Source organism: Sparus aurata, chromosome 12, assembly GCF_900880675.1.
Source record: "Sparus aurata chromosome 12, fSpaAur1.1, whole genome shotgun sequence".
NCBI classification, from domain to species: Eukaryota; Metazoa; Chordata; class Actinopteri; order Spariformes; family Sparidae; genus Sparus; species Sparus aurata.
The window spans coordinates 25,484,049-25,503,528 of NC_044198.1; the positions used below are offsets into that span (position 1 = coordinate 25,484,049).

General features: G+C 42.0%; 2 protein-coding genes across 6 annotated transcripts in view; one reads left to right on the forward strand and one right to left on the reverse strand.

Moving 5' to 3' along the window:
• The first annotated feature begins 227 nt into the window (after window positions 1-227).
• On the forward strand, window positions 228-2,883 carry ubc (ubiquitin C). Of its 2 annotated transcripts, XM_030435395.1 has the most exons (3): window positions 228-365; window positions 1,370-1,602; window positions 2,515-2,883. In XM_030435395.1, exons 2-3 carry the CDS (start codon window positions 1,377-1,379, stop codon window positions 2,520-2,522), a joined length of 234 nt encoding a protein of 77 aa, XP_030291255.1. In that variant the 5' UTR covers window positions 228-365; window positions 1,370-1,376; the 3' UTR covers window positions 2,523-2,883. The 2 variants fall into 2 exon arrangements, with proteins under 2 accessions (XP_030291255.1, XP_030291254.1); XM_030435394.1 differs by having other exon boundaries at window positions 1,370-2,883.
• Window positions 2,884-3,234: 351 nt separating this feature from the next.
• Window positions 3,235-19,480, reverse strand: part of slc4a5b (solute carrier family 4 member 5b) — a 35,185-nt gene continuing 18,939 nt past the window's right edge. For 2 of the 4 annotated variants that reach the window (XM_030435390.1, XM_030435392.1), the window contains 19 exons: window positions 18,517-18,674; window positions 18,340-18,427; window positions 18,093-18,247; window positions 17,738-17,863; window positions 16,524-16,698; window positions 16,290-16,423; window positions 16,023-16,203; window positions 15,845-15,935; window positions 13,439-13,497; window positions 12,516-12,707; window positions 11,733-11,846; window positions 11,321-11,482; window positions 10,991-11,169; window positions 10,831-10,903; window positions 10,676-10,744; window positions 10,280-10,453; window positions 9,747-9,911; window positions 7,960-8,012; window positions 3,235-4,050 (listed from right to left, as the gene is read on the reverse strand). In XM_030435390.1, the coding sequence (XP_030291250.1) occupies window positions 3,762-4,050; window positions 7,960-8,012; window positions 9,747-9,911; window positions 10,280-10,453; window positions 10,676-10,744; window positions 10,831-10,903; window positions 10,991-11,169; window positions 11,321-11,482; window positions 11,733-11,846; window positions 12,516-12,707; window positions 13,439-13,497; window positions 15,845-15,935; window positions 16,023-16,203; window positions 16,290-16,423; window positions 16,524-16,698; window positions 17,738-17,863; window positions 18,093-18,247; window positions 18,340-18,427; window positions 18,517-18,674 (2,637 nt within the window). In that variant the 3' untranslated portion in view covers window positions 3,235-3,761. Of the gene's footprint in view, window positions 4,051-7,869; window positions 8,013-8,381; window positions 8,494-9,746; window positions 9,912-10,279; window positions 10,454-10,675; window positions 10,745-10,830; window positions 10,904-10,990; window positions 11,170-11,320; window positions 11,483-11,732; window positions 11,847-12,086; window positions 12,201-12,515; window positions 12,708-13,438; window positions 13,498-15,844; window positions 15,936-16,022; window positions 16,204-16,289; window positions 16,424-16,523; window positions 16,699-17,737; window positions 17,864-18,092; window positions 18,248-18,339; window positions 18,428-18,516; window positions 18,675-19,480 lie in introns of those variants that run through there. The other 2 variants (XM_030435391.1, XM_030435393.1) reach the window with 2 other exon arrangements.

Sequence of the window (19,480 nt, forward strand, 5' to 3'; positions counted from 1 at the left end):
GTTTGTTTTTATTCATATCGACTGTTTCCGGTTTGACCGAGGCTCCACATATATATGTCATGTCTACATCCGCGCAGACTGAACGAACGATCATTTTTCACTCTCACTCTGGTCTCAAAACGCTTCTCGTCTTGGCTATAACAAACTACTATAATGTTAGTGTTAACAATTTGCCTGTTTTTTTAATAATTCAAACATATTTTTTGTGTTTTTATGGATAGACATTTTTTGTAGTTCCACTGGGTGGGACAGCGGAAGGATACGGGGGTTGTTGTCTATAAAACCCGCTCCGCTGCCCTTTGTTTGTTAGAAGCTGACGCGATCCGGAAGTAAGAGGAACCAACACCCGTAGGAACAATTTGCTTGTAAGTATCGTCAGTTTGAGCTTTTTAAACAAACGTCAACGCGCTAAGACCATTTTAATGTTTTCATATGTATCGTGTTTCGATGTTTTGTGTCGAGTCGACCATAAATTAGCTATTGGTAACGAGCGAATCAGTAATTACGTCAGCTGTTTTTGGAAGCTAACAGGGCTAGCCGCGGCCTAGACTGAAAAAACGTCGTCATGTCTCCGCTTGAATAAAATTGAAACTTTTACGAATTAAACGTTAACTATAAAAGAGGTACAGTTGGTTGTGGATAATTCGTTTAGCTTAAAAGACGACCGACGCAACAATAAATTGCGACATCCGGTTACTTTAGCTACGTTAGCTGTTAGCCATGTTGGCTAGCCGCCTCTGATTTTGGAAACGTCTAGATTGCTGATTTAGTGAACACCCTTTGCTTCGACACAGACCTGGTTCTTCTAGTAACCTTTTTAAAAGTGGGTCATTGTATTTTTACAAAGCTACGCGGTGAAAGTGGCGGATGTCACCGAATAAAACCGAACGGCCGGCTAACTGCTAGCGGCACCACTTGGCTAGCTAATCAGATGACGAGCAACGGCATCTGTACGTAGGAATACGTCATTCGGTTCTTACAATGAGTCATTTAAAAAAACGAGTAACCGATGATTGGTGTGTAATTCATCAAACCGATTAACTGTTTCCCCCCCCATCAAATGTCTAACAACATTTAAATGATACTTTTTGGCTCGCATTCATTTTAAAGATGGCATCTTTTCTAGATCAAACGGTTGGCATTTCTATAAATTTAATTGTTTTAAGTGTGTAAGTATGATAATTGCTAGGTTTGTTTTAGGCCTTAAATTTATGTCAGCTAGCCACTTCCCTGTACAAATGAGGCCTTCGCTGACACTATAACTGTGGAGCTTTGCTTTTCTAAAATAGTGTGTTCAGGTGAAGCATTAACAAATCTGTTAGTCTTGACTATTGACTTTTCTACCATTAAACCCTTTTCCTCCCAACAGTGTCAAGATGCAGATCTTTGTAAAGACCCTGACTGGGAAGACCATCACTTTGGAGGTGGAGCCAAGTGACACCATTGAAAATGTGAAGGCTAAGATCCAGGATAAGGAGGGCATCCCCCCAGACCAGCAGCGTCTGATCTTCGCTGGCAAGCAGCTTGAAGATGGTCGCACCCTCTCCGACTACAACATCCAGAAGGAGTCCACCCTCCATCTTGTGCTGCGTCTGAGGGGAGGAATGCAGATCTTCGTGAAGACCCTGACTGGCAAGACCATTACCTTGGAGGTGGAGCCAAGTGACACCATCGAGAATGTTAAGGCTAAGATCCAGGATAAGGAGGGCATCCCCCCAGACCAGCAGCGTCTGATCTTCGCTGGCAAGCAGCTTGAAGATGGTCGCACCCTTTCCGACTACAACATCCAGAAGGAATCCACTCTTCACCTGGTCTTGCGTCTGAGGGGAGGAATGCAGATCTTCGTGAAAACCCTGACTGGCAAGACCATCACTCTGGAGGTGGAGCCAAGTGACACCATCGAGAACGTGAAGGCCAAAATCCAGGATAAGGAGGGCATCCCCCCAGACCAGCAGCGTCTGATCTTCGCTGGAAAGCAGCTTGAAGATGGTCGCACTCTCTCCGACTACAACATCCAGAAGGAGTCCACCCTCCATCTTGTGCTGCGCCTCAGGGGAGGAATGCAGATCTTCGTGAAGACCTTGACTGGCAAGACCATTACCTTGGAGGTGGAGCCAAGTGACACCATCGAGAACGTGAAGGCCAAAATCCAGGATAAGGAGGGCATCCCCCCAGACCAGCAGCGTCTGATCTTCGCTGGAAAGCAGCTTGAAGATGGCCGCACCCTGTCCGACTACAACATCCAGAAGGAATCCACTCTTCACCTGGTCTTGCGTCTGAGGGGAGGAATGCAGATCTTCGTGAAGACCCTGACTGGGAAGACCATCACCCTGGAGGTGGAGCCAAGTGACACCATCGAGAACGTGAAGGCTAAGATCCAGGATAAGGAGGGCATCCCCCCAGACCAGCAGCGTCTGATCTTCGCTGGCAAGCAGCTTGAAGATGGTCGCACTCTCTCCGACTACAACATCCAGAAGGAGTCCACCCTCCATCTTGTGCTCCGTCTGAGGGGAGGAAACTAATCTGCCTCTGCAGAGACGCCTCAGCATGCCCACCATTATTCCAGTGTTACAATTGCTCCTTCTAATCAGCTGTCAGTCATTCCCTTTTTGCATTTTTAAGTTTAAATAAAGGCTGTGCATTCCTGAATTTTTTGATTTTTAATAATCTGACTTTGCATTCTGACTGCTTTAGCTGACAGTAACTTTTACTGTTTTTTGCCTCTGGAACTTTTTAATTTGAGGTAATTTTTTCATCTGCTTGTTAACAAAAAAGATGTTAAGATGAAACAATTGGACATGTTGTGGTTGAAGTTGTTCATTGAGTCAAATAACTCGCCTGTTGCAAATGCTCCAAACTAATAAAATGGCTTCTCACTGTCAAGTGTTGTCATGTTGAGCTTGTTTTAGAGTTGACTTTAAAATTGGGTGCTACATTTCTGTCCACTAGTTGTCACCAGAGACCAGTCAGACATTTTAATGTGATGTGGTTTGGGAAGTGTGATGTCTACCAGAAGTACTTGGGTACTTTTTTTTTATACAAGGGGAAAAGTATTAATACTCCAGGACAAACATCAATTTGATTAATCTGGAACAACAGTGTAATAAGAAAATACAGTATTTGCATCAGGAAATTGAAACTGACTTTATTTTTTTGAAGCTGAAGCAAGAGCTTGGTTCAATCAACAAAATGTTTTTCTGAATTTTAAAGAAATCTGGACAAAAAACATGAAAGTGAAACATTTAAAATGTTTTATTATAGTTTCAGGGCTTTACATCCTCAATGCACATAAACGATGTAATTCAGCCTCTTCTCTACCGTTCCTTTAATGCACAAGAACAAAACAAAGATGAAATCATGATAAATAACTCATGTCTTACAAGTTCAGAGGGTTCATACATTTATCATCACTGAGTGTATTTTGCTTGTTTGCTATTTGTCGTCACTACAGGAAGCTGTCAGAAGTTCATGTCCACAGAGACGTGACCTGAGAGCTCAGATGTTTTCTTTTAGCTGTGGGAGCTGTTGAACACATTTAAAATTATATCTGATAAAAATCCAATTTAAAAAAAGAGCACTTTTCTGTGTGCTGATTAAGATCAGCCTCTAAAAAAAACTGAATTTAAACCCACACATGAGATATCAGGCAGGTTATGAGTTATTATCAGTATGCAGCACTTTGCACCTTCCTCTCTGAGAGTGTGTGTGTGTGTGTGTGTGTGTGTGTGTGTGTGTGTGTTATAAGATTCAGCCTCCTCCACCTACAGAATCGTCTCAGCACACGAGTCGCCAAAGTGAGCATGCAGCTTTCGGTCAAAGTCTCTGTGTACTCCAGGTGGAGGCAGGTCATGCGGGGGGTGAGGGTGTCGGAGGTGGTGGTGTCGGTGCTGGTGGTTGGAGTAGAAGTCAGACTCCTCGTAGTCTGACTCCACCTGGATGCTGACCACGGGCTGGCGTGGAGGCAGGTGCGACGGAGGGTCCTCGGGGACAAGGCTCGCCTGGGAGTGGGCAGGTGAGGGGGGGCAGGAGATCTTCAGGTGCAGAGTGATGCTGAGGAACAGTGAGGGGAACCGGCCAGGTTACACTTTGACTCTCACACGGCTCACACATACACTCAGTTCACAGTTTATTAAAGGGACCTTCCACCAGTTTTCCACATTCAGGTGTGTTCACAGGTCTTGTGGAGAACTCTTAACTTTACACTGTGTGTGTAAATAAATAAATAAATAATAAACAGGAAACTGAGTGTAGTGTACACATACACAAGCTCAACAATACAATAAAATGAGTTGAGTTGATTTAAAAATAGAAATTGTTCTTGTATCAGTGAAGGTGCAGCGTGTTGCATGAATACTCAATATATAATTCCTGCTGATAAAATGAGAAGTATCTGATCTTCTTACAGCCTGAATGTGCAGGTTCTGTATCCATGAGGGACGGTTCTGTTGGACCGATACATTACTGTAGGTGGCGCTGTTCTTCAAGCACAGCTACACGGAAAGCTTCCAGAGTTTCTCATACAGGCAGGAGGAGGAGGGAGAGCAGGAGGTGAAGAGAGAGGGAGAAGTCGCAGGTTGCAAAAAGGAAAAAGGTGATTGTGTTTATGTCCTTCACTGTCTCCTGATGCTAAAATGTGACTTATCTTGTGACACGTTTTCTAAGTCTGATCTAGATTGTTTCCTGTGTTCATGACTTGAAAACTGATGGAACAAATCTTTCTTAGTACCTTAATTTTTTCTGCCTCATCTGTGATAATGTGATAATCCTCTGAAAACTGTTTTTAACTTAGTTTCAAAAACTCTCCCAAAAATTTCTCCTGAAAATCTGTTCAGTTTCCTGCATGAAAAAAAAAAAAAATGCAGGGTTTTTTTTTCTGAAAAAACAAAAACAAATAACAAACTGGAATTTTCCTGAAAAAATCCAAAATGTTCTGAATACACATGATTTTTTTTTTAACCCAGAAATTTAGGGAAAACATTCTTTTCATGTTTTTCTCTTTGTTTCACACAAGGATTTTTTTTTGTTTTTACTCCTTAAAGTTTTTTTTTAGGTTTCATGCATTGGAATTTTGAAAATTGACATTCCTAACATTTCTTTTTTTGAGGAATCTGTGTTCATGACTTGAAAACTGGTGGAATTTTTTTTTCTTAGCTCCTTAATCTTTTTTTGTATCATCTGTGAAATGATGATTTTTTTCTTAGTTTCACAAAATTATTATTTTTTCCTCCTTAAATGTTTTCTTTTTGGCTTCACACATGAAAAAAAAATCAAATTAACATTTTTTCCCCCAGAAAAAAAAAAAAAAAAAAAGAATTGGGAAAAACGTTTTATGTTTAACTTGGTTTCAAAAACTCTCAAAAAAGGTATCATGAAACTCTTTTCCGCTGTGAAATTTTGTGTTGTGTAGTTTTTTTTTTTCGGTTTCTTTTTTTTCAAAAGAAATTTTCTCTTGAAATTCTGAGTTTCTTATGAAATTTTCTTTCAAGCATGAAATTGAAGGAACATTTTTCAGGATTTTTTTTTCAATCTGTGAAAAATATGGAATAATAATAATTTGTGCTTAAAGAAACAAACAAAACTTCTTAAATGACAAACAAACAAAGTCAAACAAAAATAGGAATTTGAGAGAACAACAACATTCTAGTAGTTTGAGAATATCCTCCTCAATTTTTTCTGAATCTTTAGAGATTATTTTGGGAAATTTCACTTAGTTTGACACATTGTACAAAATAATAGTTTTCTCCTGAAATTAATTTTTTGTTTCACTAAGTTAAAAATGTTTTTCCCTATTGATAAACTTAGTTTTTCACTTTCCTTCACACGTTAAAATTTGTCTTCTCTTGAACAACCTTTGGTTTTCTACCTGAATTCATAAATCGGGAAGAACAATTTTTCCTGACATTTTTTCCCTGTTTTGGGAAAGAAATAACTGACAAAAACCCTTTCCTTCCTTTTTTTTTTTCTCTCTCCTGAAATTAGAAGAAATTTCAATATGTCCCCTTCAGCTCTGTGATGTGTCTTCTTCTCTGATATTAACTGGCAATCAAACACAGTCGAACAATCAACCGTCAGACGGCCGTGAAGACATTACTGTGACTCTTTAATTCTGTCTCGTACTGAGTTTGTTGTCTCACAACCACCAGAAGGACAGAGTGTGCAGTACCGACAATAACAAGAACTAGCACGCATTAAATTTAAATGTTTTTTTTGGGCACACAAGCCTGTGATTTCCACTGAAGTATCACGCAGTAAAACTAGAAGTAGAAATGTCAGATCAGTGTGTAACCGGGTCATTTTGGGGTCATTAATTGGGATTAAAATAAAAAATATAAAATAATACTACTGCTATCCTTAAAGACCTTCGTGCCACCTTTATTATAACAAGGCCTTCAAAGACAAAATCTCACAAAATATTTACAACAGGCATCAGAATGAAGCTATAAAATATCCAAAGATCTCACTTTTCTCTCACAGCTAACACAATCACTTGACTATAATGTGAATTAATAAAAAGCACAGATAACTGACAGATAGTTCAAACCTGACATTTGTATCCAGGCTCACATTCAGAATGGGATCATAACACCGAAACTAACTTCTGATCCAGTCACAGGTCAATGTGACCATCCAGACAGAGATGCAAACGCAGAACATGAAACATTTTGCAGCAGTCAAAAGTGATTATAATAATCTGTCTAGATATGCCAGGAACTACAATGATTTAAATACATAAAACAGTAGGAGACTACAGGAAGTGGCTTTAGACTGGAGGACAGACCTAGAGCAGAGGTTTTCAACCTGTGAGGCGCCTCCTCAGAGCGGAGTCAAGGTGTGCAGACGAAGCAAATCACTGCATGAGGTGAAAAGGCAAAGGTGCATGCAGGTGTCCTAAAAACAAGGTGAATATGGTATTTTACAACCCTAGAGTCTGACTAATTATGGGTAAACTGCAGAACTTGCCTTAGAATCATCTTGTTTCTTAGTCTTTCTTCACTATTAACCTACTCCAGTGATAGCTGTCTGCACATCCATGGACACACTGTGAACAGGAAGTGCTGACAGCTAATTCGGCATACTTTTAAAGGTGCTAATTTCCAAAACATAAAAAATAAGCTAAAGAAACTTCATCTCACTGAATCCATGCCAACACTAAACATCCTGTTTATATCTTGAGGTACTTCAGAACACTAAGTGCCCAATTAGTAAGATAAATTCAACAAATTAGACATGATACACATATTTTTAGATTCAACAATCTGTCAACAATGTCTGTGTCTCCTGTGTTAATAAACGCCCACAAATCAGCTCAGAAGTGGTAGAAGACACTGCTCGTAAGTAAAGAACTTGCCTGATAATCTTCATGTTTTTAAGTTTTGTTCATTATCAAAGTAATCCACTGATAGTTGTCTGTAGATCTATAAGTACACTGCAAACAGGAAGTGCTAACAGCTAATTCGGCATACTTTTAATTGTTTAAAATTTAAATTTAGCCTTAAAAATCAGGGCCCAGGTTGTAGCTTACTGAATCCATGGCCAGGTTATACTTCCTGTGTGTGTCCCAAAGCATCATGGGAAAGAGAAGAGCAGGGAATGAAGAGGAAAGACACCCCACAGTGTCAACTTTGAAAACCCCTGACCTCGAGTATGTACAACTTACTGCATATTCATAAAGAGGGTTTGCACTGCACTGTACACAGTACTCTCTCTGCAAGTGCACTGAATTATCTCTTATATTATCATCTCTACTGTACACGTCTGCAATGTAAAAACAATCCAGATTAAAATGTCTACAATCATCATCCAACATACATATAATACAAGTGATGCGGAGCCGAGTGTGTGTTTCTTTATGTTGTGTATGGTTGTCTGAAGGTGACAGTGTTGTTGTCCCAGCCAGTGTTTGTGTCAGGTGAGTGAAGCAGATCTCTGTAGGGCACGTGCAGTTTCAGCACACAGTACCTGCGGTCTAACTCAGTTTGATCGGACGTGACGGTCGAGTACGGGTTCATCTCCTGTAAGGAAAACACACACACACACACATACCCGGACACACAAAGAGAACACATGCACAAAACACAACAAAACAAGCATACACGAGCATGTAAGCACATGTACAGTTCAACACGGATACAAACACAGACACAAAGATAATAAAGATGAACAAAACCTTCCAAACTAAGAGAATCTGTTGCTTCATGTAGCATGTTTAGAGGCTGCTAACGTAATTAATTCATGTAAATCTGATTGAAGTATCGAATCACTGACAGTCTGAAATCTTTGGTCAGGAGAAACATCATGTAAAAGCTCTTTAGCACTCCATCTGTCACATTTAGCATCAAAGATTTGAACAACAGAGGTGGAGGGTTGGTCGGTGTACTCACACTCAGAGGTTTGGTTTAGGGTGGGGGAGTTAACGTGGGTGGGGACGGGCTCTGTGTGGGGCTCAATGGCCTCCATGGGAATCTTCACAGGAGGGGGGGCGGGGCTGAAGGGCTGAGTGACAGAAACAGGACGACGTCGGCATGCAGGACAAACTGGAATCTTACAGGGTGAGAAAATTATGTATTCTATATTTTTGTCACTTTTTTGAGGTCCACTGATACAAATGCTCAGTGGAGGACTCAGTGTGGATTAATCAACCGCTGAAAATAATCCCCAATAACTCACTATTTTGTCTTTTTTAATGAAAAACAAACATTTTTACAGATGAAATCTTTAGCAGGAACCAAAAAGCTTCAGAGCCACAAACAAAAAGTCAGAAACGTATCATTTTAAATCAAACAATAGAAAAATACAGTTCCCAATAAAAATAAATCCAAATCCAAAAATCTCAGATGCTCCCTTCGGAATTAATTTTTCAAACTGTCCTCTCACATTACGGACATTTAACAAGTGATTGCCTGTGGAATTATGGGAAATGTTGTTCATTAAAGGCTGCAGTATTACAGTATTGTGTACTAAAATTATATCTGACACACATGGCATGCTGTTGAGATGACGATGCTGTTGTTTAGTTATGTTCAGGGTCACTTCAGCTATCTAGCATGTTCCAGGCTGGCTAGCTAATTAGCACTTAGCTCGCCACCTACAGAAGTTCACCAACTAGTAGTCTAGTCTTGAAGTTGCTGATAGGAAGCTAATAAAATGTTATTTGTTTAAATTATTCTAGTTTTTATTATATTCTTGTAATATATTATTTTTCAGGTTGTATTTACTTTCATTATTATTTTGTTTGCAACTTTGTAATTCAGCTTTGAAAGGTGCAACATAAATACATTTATCATTAATCTGTAAGGACATTGTCGATTTTGTTTTCTTTTTAATGGGATTCGTTGACAAAAATATAGAGTAGCACAAGATTTATCCTTCAATGGATATTTTTCACTTCAAATGACTGAAGCAAAGATGGTAACAAAGTGAACAACTGTCTCTAAAGCGTGACAACACGGTGGGAAAGGTGGACAGATGCACTAAAAGGAAGGAGGACAGACAAAAAGACTGTAGTAAGTATGGTACAGTGCCTTTTCAGCAACACTGTGGGACAAAGAGGAGAAACATACAGTATTAGTCAGAGCAAACAAACCCAGGAGCGACACACCCACAACAGATGGAGTGACACACATTTTAATACACAGTTAATACCATGAAATGAGATTCGCAAACTTTGGAGAAAACAGTATCCGTGTCTGTGTGTGTGTGCTGGGTAAGCTGGAGTTTAGTTTCATGTTTGTCCAGATTTCTCTCACCTCCTCGTCGCTCTCTGGCTCCACCGCCTTCCTCTCCTTCTTCTTCGTCTTGTCATCCTCCTTCTTCTTCTTGTCTTTGTCTGGCAGGATGTCGTCCAGCCAGGCCAAGTCGTGTTGTGAGAAGATCAGATCCAGCAACTTCCGCACGACCAGCAGACCCAGAATCTACGCGCAGAGAAAAGACTCAAAATCACTTTATAATCACGTGCCAGTGAGCCAGCATGCACAGGCTCTATTATTAAACACCCATGACTTTCCTGCTAGCTACATTTCAACATGGCTGCAGTGAAAAATGTCTATTTCTCTCCAAAAATACAAAGTCAACAATCAGCTAAATACAGAAGTTCAGCAGCTAAGTTTGTTTTATGCACCCCTGACTCACCAGATGGTCGAAACATGGAACCAACTGGAAAAGCTCCACTACAAACTCTACGAAAAAGGGCAGGCACTTTCAAAAAATACTTGCCGTGTGTCTGGACCGATCTGTTTATAGCCGTCTATCAAGATTCGATAACAGTAAGAGAGACACTCACCATTACTGGGAAGATGATGGCGAGGAAGGTGGACTTCAGGATCCAGAGGACAGCCAAACAGACGATCTGAACGAGGGTGAAAAGATGGACGCGTCTCAAAGGAACGTGACGCAGGAAGGAGAAGTCCGGCTGGTGTTTGGCCGGCATCAGATACAACTTGATCCGCTCCCAGAACTGGAACAGAAGAATAGTTTAGTCTCGACAAATGTCAATCATGTAGAGGTAAAACAATTAGAAGATACATTGATTAGTTGATAACAATCTAGTCTGTTTTAGGGTTCCTTAAAAGCCAGAGTAGTGTGGACAAAAATTTATGAGTGTGGACTTAAAGTGGCCTTAAACCTGCCGTGCACTGTTAAGTAAAACATTGGTGTATGAACAGCATCTTTGATCTACCTGGATGCCGCTCAGCGAGGCCACTCCCATGTAGAGAAATACTCCATACAGCACCGGCATGGGGATGAACTGGATTAAACAGAACAGCAGTTAAAATACAACATTACAGGAGAAGTGAATCAAAAAGGAAATACAAGCATGTGTCCATGATTTACCTGGAGAACAGGAGCGAGGAAAACTGAGAGTCCCGTCAGAACAAACACCAGAATACCCGTCAACCTCTGCTCCCTACATATGAAGAATCATAGAACATTATTTAAAATGTAACTTACAGTGGTAAAAGGATTCACACAGACAGAGGCAGGATGCTCTTACCTCACTCCGAGGAACTGCGGCTGTTCGCCAGGGGCGCTGGACTCGCTCTCCATCTTCAGAGAGTCGATGTGTGCGATGGAGATGACGGTAGCAGCTACGTACCACGGCAGACCCATGAAGGAGCACACCGCCATCAGGACACCCACCCAGAACAGGTCCAAGTGGTAGCCACAACCTTTCTGCACACGGGGACAACGACAGGAAGTGACAAATCATTCAAATCTAACCACGACAACAACAACAGCTAGTCCACCAGAATGTCTGATCAAACTCTGGTATCTGCCAAAGTAAATAGGCTTGTGCACATGTATTTTTTTTGTGTTTTCAGACCTTAAGTTTGTTTTCCTTGCGGTTGACGATGACGGCGCTGATCTGCTGGTCCATGAAGATGAGGATGGTGACCAGGAGGGCGGGAACAGAGCTGGCCAGATACCACCACCAGGGGTTCTTACCAAAAGGCATCACCAACCAGCCCCGATCAGAGCGTGTGGGCTGATCACACACACAAAAGTGAACATTTAAAATATATTACTGGTGAAAACATGAGAAGGTGACCTTAGACAACTATCTAAGAGAATCAAAGTACAGTATTTCCCTCTGAAAGTGAAGTAGATGCATTAAAAAAATGGAAATACTCAAATAAAACACAAGAACTCTCAGAGCATGCACTCATACGTACAACGAGCAGAATCACAGTCGTGTGTTACATTCAAACACATATTTTTAGTAAGAAATCAAATACCTTGAACTCAGTTGGAACGATTAGTTTGGGCGTGTCTAACCCCATCAACATATCCAGACCCACAAAGCTCATGATTGACATGAAGATGGAAAAATCACTGATTAGCTTCCTCAGCTACACGTCCGCCAACACAAGACACGGGGAGGATAAATCAAGATGTGTAGTGGTGTGACAGTGAGGAAGTAAAAGAAAAAAGGAGCGTACACGAGGAAATGTAGACAGGAAGAAGAAGAAAGAATCGTTATATTGATGAATCCAAACAAAATCAAATCAGTGATTAGAGAAGAAATGCATCTATGTAGTGACGTAAACAGGTCGGGTGGAGATGAAGGTGGAGCTGAGGGGAGAGGAGACCTTGATCTCAGTGGGCACGTGCAGTTTGGGGGTGTCCAAATCCAGCAGGCAGTCCAGTCCACAGAAGACCAGGATAGAAATGATGATGGAGAAATCACTGATCAGGGCACGGAGCTGGAGCACATTCAGGGAGAGCAGAGGAGAGGAGAACATGGGAGAGGACAACTTTTGAGGGTGGAGGTTTGGATAAGGGGAAGGGAGGAGTATCTGCTGGTATTTCATGCAGATTTGTGACAATAAGGAAATGAGGAATCAGCTTTATCCTTATATGCACAGGCTCACAAGTTTACTGCTTTCATGCTTTGATAAATACCCTCCATCCACAAGGATCTAGCATGTAACATGCAGGGAAGGGAAGGAGGACCTGTGACAGCATGAAGCCATCAAAGGAAAACAATAAAAGTCTTTAGATCTTCTCCGCTGTCTTACCTTTGTCGGGAAGTAGCGGCTGAACTTGAACTTCTTGAGGGAAACAGTCATGGAGTAGGTGCCAAAGAAGAGGATGAACGACATGAGGGCCAGGTCGGGAACATACTTACAGGAGTTCCCCACCAGCGCGCCGCCATACTTCACACACTCTTTCTTACTCAGCTGGCTCCAGTCCAGGTCTGTCAAGTTAAACTACACAGACAGTGCAAGGGTGGAGGAGGGGGGAAGGTGGAGAAGAAGCCGACACGAAAGAGAGAAAAGACAAGCGATAACAGAAGAAAAGACGATACAGAACGTAGAGACAGGAGCCACGGCGCTCTGGAACTGTCCCGTCTCCAATCAGAATAAAGACTGGGAGAACTTCTGGGCCCGTATTTATCAAGTGTCGTAGAAATCACAGTGAAAGTTGATGTTTGAATCTCTACACTGACTTTCAGCAGAGGATTATTTCCGAGGAGAGAGCGTGATGTCACTGCGATTTCCTGTCACTTTGTGAGTCATTAAAAAAAACACATCAGACAATCTTAGTGGTTTTTGGAAGTAACTTGAGGCCTGTAAGGTGGTTTAATTGACTGTAGACACTTTGTTTATATCCCAATCTTTCACGAACCCATCTGTCAGTATGTGTGAACTCGTAATAACCAGGTAGAGAGACATGATTGTATTGAAATTACCAACAGAATTGCCAAAACAACGTGGAGGAAAACCTCATTTGAACCAAAAAAGTCGGACCAAAAAGTGCCTCACACATGATTTCCTGTCTGGAGATACTTGATAAATACGGGCCCAGATCACTGAGTCAAACTTGGTGAAATTACAACATATCTATAGTACAAACCTCAAACAACTGTAGATGCAACTTGAGTGTGACCTTTACACAGAGGAAAAGAAAAGCTTCATGTTTTCTGTCTTTTGTCACTTACCAGCAAAGTCATGTTATCATCTGCGAGCGGAGCTGAAACATTCAAGCCCAGAGCAGATGCTGAGGAGAACAAACACAAACAGGGAGACGGAGAAAACTACATCAATGATGGGAAACATGAGAGGAAGAAAAGTGTTTGATAAGCAGGAAGAATTCACGAGCTGAAGGATGGAAATGTGGCTCTGTCAAAGATGCTAAAAACACATTTTCTCGATCAGATTCTTAGTGTGTGTGGTGGGGTCCGCCACGGCTCTACAATACTCTTTCAGCGACACCTAAATTATAATTTGATGACAGTTTTGGGGTTGTTTGCTTTTGTTCCTGTCAAGAATGTTAGGGGCCGTCCACACGGGCGAAAAAGATTTTATCCGTCTTCCTCGTCATCGTTTAAGAATATTTGCGTCCATATGGATCCACTGAAAACGACCGAAAACGCTGTAGTTCATATTCCAGGCCTCTAGGTGGCGCTTGACATTCACCAAAAACGGAGAAGAAGACACGGAGCATGCGCATTAAGCTTGCACGCTGTAAACAGACAGTAGACAGAGAAACCGAACACAACAAGAAGAAGATGAAAATGGCGAGTGCAAGGAAACCAGAATCGTTCGAGTCGACCGTTAATGAGGTCGAACTGCTGCTGCGACTCACACTCAAATACAAGGCGAGTAAGTTGCAAGAAAGGCTCAATATCTTCTGCGGCATGAACACGAGCATGTAGTCCGCCATTGTTGTTGTTGTTATGGGATGTCGCGGGGTGGGGCGATCGCGTCATCGTTTTGGAAAGTATGCGGATTCGCCGTCCACATGAAAACGGGAGGGCTGCGTTTTCGGATTTCTCCACCCTGAGACCCGTTTTCAAAAAAGTGCGTTTTCAGGATCCGTATGGACGGTCGGCCAAAATGATGCAATACGTGTGCGTTTTCAAAAAAAAACGTTGTCGTCTGGACGGGGCCTTAATTAGACTCTTAAAGGAGAACTTCGGTCGATTTAAACATGCAGCTTCATTGCTCAAGCTACCCTTGACTTGCCAGTACCGAAGACGCGAACAAATTTGGTCCAGCCATTACAGAGCTCCGTGAACGGAGATGTACCATTGAACGCTAACAGCATGGGGTCAGAACTTTACACTGTGTTTTAAGCGTCTTAACATACTCCACATCTCACACCAAAAGTTATGCAACATCAGCAGACACCTTAGCACACAGCACTGTAGCGTTTATGACTCAAACTGAATAAAAAAGTAGTTAAAACAGTGTGTTTGTGCAAGGAGCTACTTACCTGTTTGTTGACATCGGCGTCTTACGGTAGCTAGGCTAAACTAGCTGATCCGTCGAGCGTGCACTTACTCCCTCACTGGCGGAGACGGAAACGTAATCCAGCATTTTCGTGTTTATGTTCATAATGTACATGTCCATGTTACAGCCTGTCATGAGCCATGAGCCTTACAATAGCCTGTTAAGCCTGTTAAGTGCACACTCGATGGATATGCTAGTTTGGTCTAGCTACCGGAACACACGGATGTCAACAAACAGGTAAGTAGCTGCTTGCACAAACACACTGTTTTAACTACTTTTTTATTCATTTTGAGTCATACACGCTACAGTGCTGTGTGCTAAGGTGTCTGCTGATGTTGCATAACTTTTGGTGTGAGATGTGGAGCATGTTAAGACGCTTAAAACACAGTGTAAAGTTCTGACCCCATGCTGTTAGCGTTCAATGCTACGTCTCCGTTCACGGAGCTCTGTAATGGCTGGACCAAATTTGTTCGCGTCTTCGGTACTGGCAAGTCAAGGGTAGCTTGAGCAATGAAGCTGCATGTTTAAATCGACCGAAGTTCTCCTTTAATTAACATTCAACTATGAATGTTTTTGCTGCACTTTAAATTCAAACTGTTCCTTGTTTAGCCAAAGAAATACTTGAGATATAAAAACAAATTTTCAGGACCGTTAAACTTTTCAGAGCCACCTTTCAAGCCAACAGGCAGCAGATATAAAAACACTATTTTGGTGTCGTCTTCCTCTAAATAAGTCACGTAAATGCTGTTTACAAACATGCGTCACCAGCATCCACAGGTAAATACTCACTTTGTCAGAAAGCATCCAAAAATGAGGCAGAAACAGACAGAATACACAAATCATCACATAGTAAAGAGGAAATATTTGCATCTAATCACGCTGAAATATCTCCTTAATCAACACCTTTAATCCGTCACATGGGTCAAATCATTTCCTAATTATCTTGATGATGATAAATGGACAAATGCTGGAGGTGATAATTATACAAATCATTCAACACCTTACACGCGTCATATAAGGACAGGTTATGTCATGACATTAAAACAACAGTCCAGCATTTTGGGAAACACAACTTTGTTTTCCAGTTTCCTTAGAGCGGTCTGAAGACTCACCCTGGTCTGGTGCGATGCATTCACACTTATAGGCAGTGATGTAATCGGGCTTGAAGCCACGGTTGATTGGGTAATACTTCCACGCTCCCACCTGTGAAAAAAACAAACCAGTTTTTATCTTGTTTTGAGTTAAAGTTTGGTGGTTCGGTCACTTCACATAAAATATAATGTAACCTACCATCTTCTTAATGGCATCAGAGATGAATATGAAGGAGATGAGGCTGGAGAAACCCTCCTCTGTGAAGCGGGTCATGTACTTGATAATGTAGCTGGCGTCTGAGACTACCAGCAGGAAACACTGCAGACACGAGTGAAGGCCGATCCACAGACGCAACTCCATGTAGTCTATATCGTTACTCCTGTGAAGAGAGAAGCGCTGTCATCACCTCTTATCTGATTATTTGAACCCAACACATCTATGTGTTTTTGCTTGTGTGTGTCTTACTTGCTGAATTCATAAAGCAGTTTTTCAAAAATGAGAATGGGTCCTGTTGAACTGAGGATGATGAGAGGCTGCCCGCCGAACACACAGAAGACAGTTCCTGCTAAAGCCGTGCCGAGGAAACTCTCCATCACACCCTTAAGACAAGAGAAGAGACAGAAAACAGAGTTTATCGAATATAGCGAGAGCTGTGTGGTTTTCTGCATTGGTTCATTATGTTGCAGCCTTTATAGAGACCTGGTAATTGTCGGTAGCATCTCCCAGCAGCCCTCCGAAGGTGATGGCGTTGGTGATGCAGCCCAGGTAGATGAAGAGCACGGCAGAGATGGACTGGATATGGAAGCCGTCGTAGATATCGCTACAATACCACGGGATCTTCCGCTTGATGTCGAGCCACAATCCACCTGCAAACCTGTCAAAACAATGTTGTTAAAGGGATATTCCGGTGTAAGTTTAATCCACGGTCTAACACACCGTGAAACTGTGTTAGACTCCCTCTCGAGAGATTAAGTTAGCAGACCGCTAATTTACAGAGTTTTATCAACCTCAGAAACGACCACACGACAACAATACACTGCAGTAAATGGATCCAAATATAAACCGCCATCAAAAAGCCACAAATAATGCTCAGAACAGCACCAAACTTCAGCAACAGTACAAATAGGGTCTCAGCACATAGTCCGGGGCATCTAACCTCCGCTAGCTTAGCTGGATTTCTATTGTGAAGCTAAAAACAGAGTTCAACTCTCCTCCATCAGCTTCCGGGTCGGGGAAGTCCCGACGCAACGATTACCGAGTGCGGTTAGAAATGCTCAATTCCGTTCTTTTCCCTGTCCGCTCTCGATAATAACTGTTATAAACTGGCAGGTAAGACACATATGAACTTTGATTGCTTTTCCATGGAGTCATAATCATACATTTTCATCCATGAGCCGCGGAACTCTACTGCACTCGGTAATCGACTCGTCGGGACTTCCCGTCAACAGGAAGCTGCTGCAGAAGAGTGGTAAATTTAGTCAGCTTTTCAGTAGAAATCCAGCTGAGCTAGTGGAGGTTAGATGCCCCGGACTATGTGCTGAGACCCTATTTGTACTGTTGCTGAAGTTTGGTGCTGTTCTGAGCATTATTTGTGGCTTTTTGGTGGCGGTTTATATTTGGATCCATTTACTGCAGTGTATTGTTGTCGTGTGGTCGTTTCTGAGGTTGATAAAACTCCGTAAATTAGCGGTCTGCTAACTTGATCTCTCGAGGGGGGGTCTAACACAGTTTCACGGTGTGTTAAAGGTTACAGAAGCAGTCTACGGGTGTAATAGAACAAGGAACAGCCTCAGTTAGCTTTTAGGTGAAGAGCTGCAACCTGCTGTATGGAGCAAATACTTTGATTTGTAGACATAACATCTTTTGTCCTCCTAAAAAAACAAAATGATAGTGGGGACAAGCCTCTCTCATACCTCCCAGTGAATTTCAGCTCCTCCCCGAGCTCATGTGGAGCTGGAAGCTCTTCGTCTTCTCCTCCGGCTGCCCCACCGGCTGAGCCGTTCATTTGCCCCAGCTCATTCAGGTTCAGCACTGACTTCCTGCAGTAAACACGGGAACAGAACAAGGAACCGAGAGTAAGTTGTGACGACATCAAACTACAGAGAAGGTTCACTCTCATCGCAGGAGATAAACAAGAGCTTCAAAAGAGTCAATATTGGAATTACATTCATCAGGTGACACAAACATGGCTCCAAATGAGTGTGGATGGATGTTTAGATAAGCAGCTGTTTGTTAAATATGTTGATAAGTGTGATTTATTAAACGTGCCTCATTTCTGCCGATGGAACCTTCTTTGGAGGCTCGATTCGTATTTTCGGGTCCCATTCCCCTGGAGGCAGGACAATCACCTCATCCAGAAACTCATCAACACCTGCGATCAGATCGTCACGGTCCCTCGCTTTATAGGCAACGTCACTGAACAGCTGAGGGGAAAATAAAGAAATAAATTCAAAGAAAAATATGGAATATATGTATGAGTGTGGTCTATTGGGGCTGGAGAGCGCCGGTCACTTACATCATCCACCATGAGCGTAGCGATAGCTCTGCCAATCTCATTGTAGGACTTGGTTTTGCCGTGAGGACCCAGCAAGATGAAGAGAAACCTGTCAGAACAGAAGGTTACAAGGCTGATATATGCAAAGACACACAGACTCTACAAAGATATTAAATCAGGAGACAGAGAGACACCCACCTTGTCGGTACAGGGACCTCAGTGAGGCCTCCGAGAGTCGTGGCCTGAGCCAAACGTACGAAAGAGACGAAGGGTTTTTCCAGAAAATCCACCTCACCAATCAAGACATTGGATGCTTCTGCATCACGAGGAATCTTCTTCATGAATTTATTCTTCAGCTAGAAGAAGAGAAGAGGAAGCAGACAGAGGCAGCAGGAGAGTTGAAATCACATATTTGAGTCATGTTAGACTACTGTTGACCTTTCCCAGCTGCTTATGTTAAGTGTGCTGGTCGCTAATCAGATCATGTGAGCTGTACAGTTACAGTAGCTGACTCGGGACAGAAAACAACACAGGATTTTAGACATCGACAACAAAAGCCACAACCAAAGTTTAATCCTGCACGCTTTCAGTTTTTCCCCCTCAACTCAGGATTTCCTCAGTAAAACTTGTTAAGGATTTGATCAAACATTTCCAGACTAAGATGTTTTGACGTTCAAGGTCCCCAGAGGATGAATCAGAATAACATCAGTTATCCTCTGACTTTTCATCTAGATCCATCAGCTTTAACTATTTTCATTTAACCTGCGAAATATCTCAACACTTACTTGACGGATTGATACAGAATTTAGTGCAGATATTCATGATTTCCAGAGGATGTATCCCTCTGAATTTGGTGTGGCGGAAAAAAAAGTTGACCTTCATTTGTTGGAACTCAGACGACTTCTTTGCCACAGCAGGATTACAGAGGCTACGGCATTAAAACACCTTGAATGCTTGAACCCGGCTTAACCTTTACCAGAACACAATGTGAAGACAAGGATCTGCAATTGCCAATAAAAAAACTCCTTGAAAATTACTTTATAATCTTGAACAGACTCTCAGAAACAACCTGAAAACCTGAAATGTCTGAATTTCCACTGAACAGTCAGTCTAACTCCAACCAAAGGAGACAGCTAAATATCCTTATTTTGGCACCAGAACA

What these genes read in the sequence shown, in the direction of transcription:
- ubc (XM_030435394.1), top strand. Translation starts at nt 1,377, where the DNA reads ATGCAGATCTTTGTAAAGACCCTGACTGGGAAGACCATCACTTTGGAG.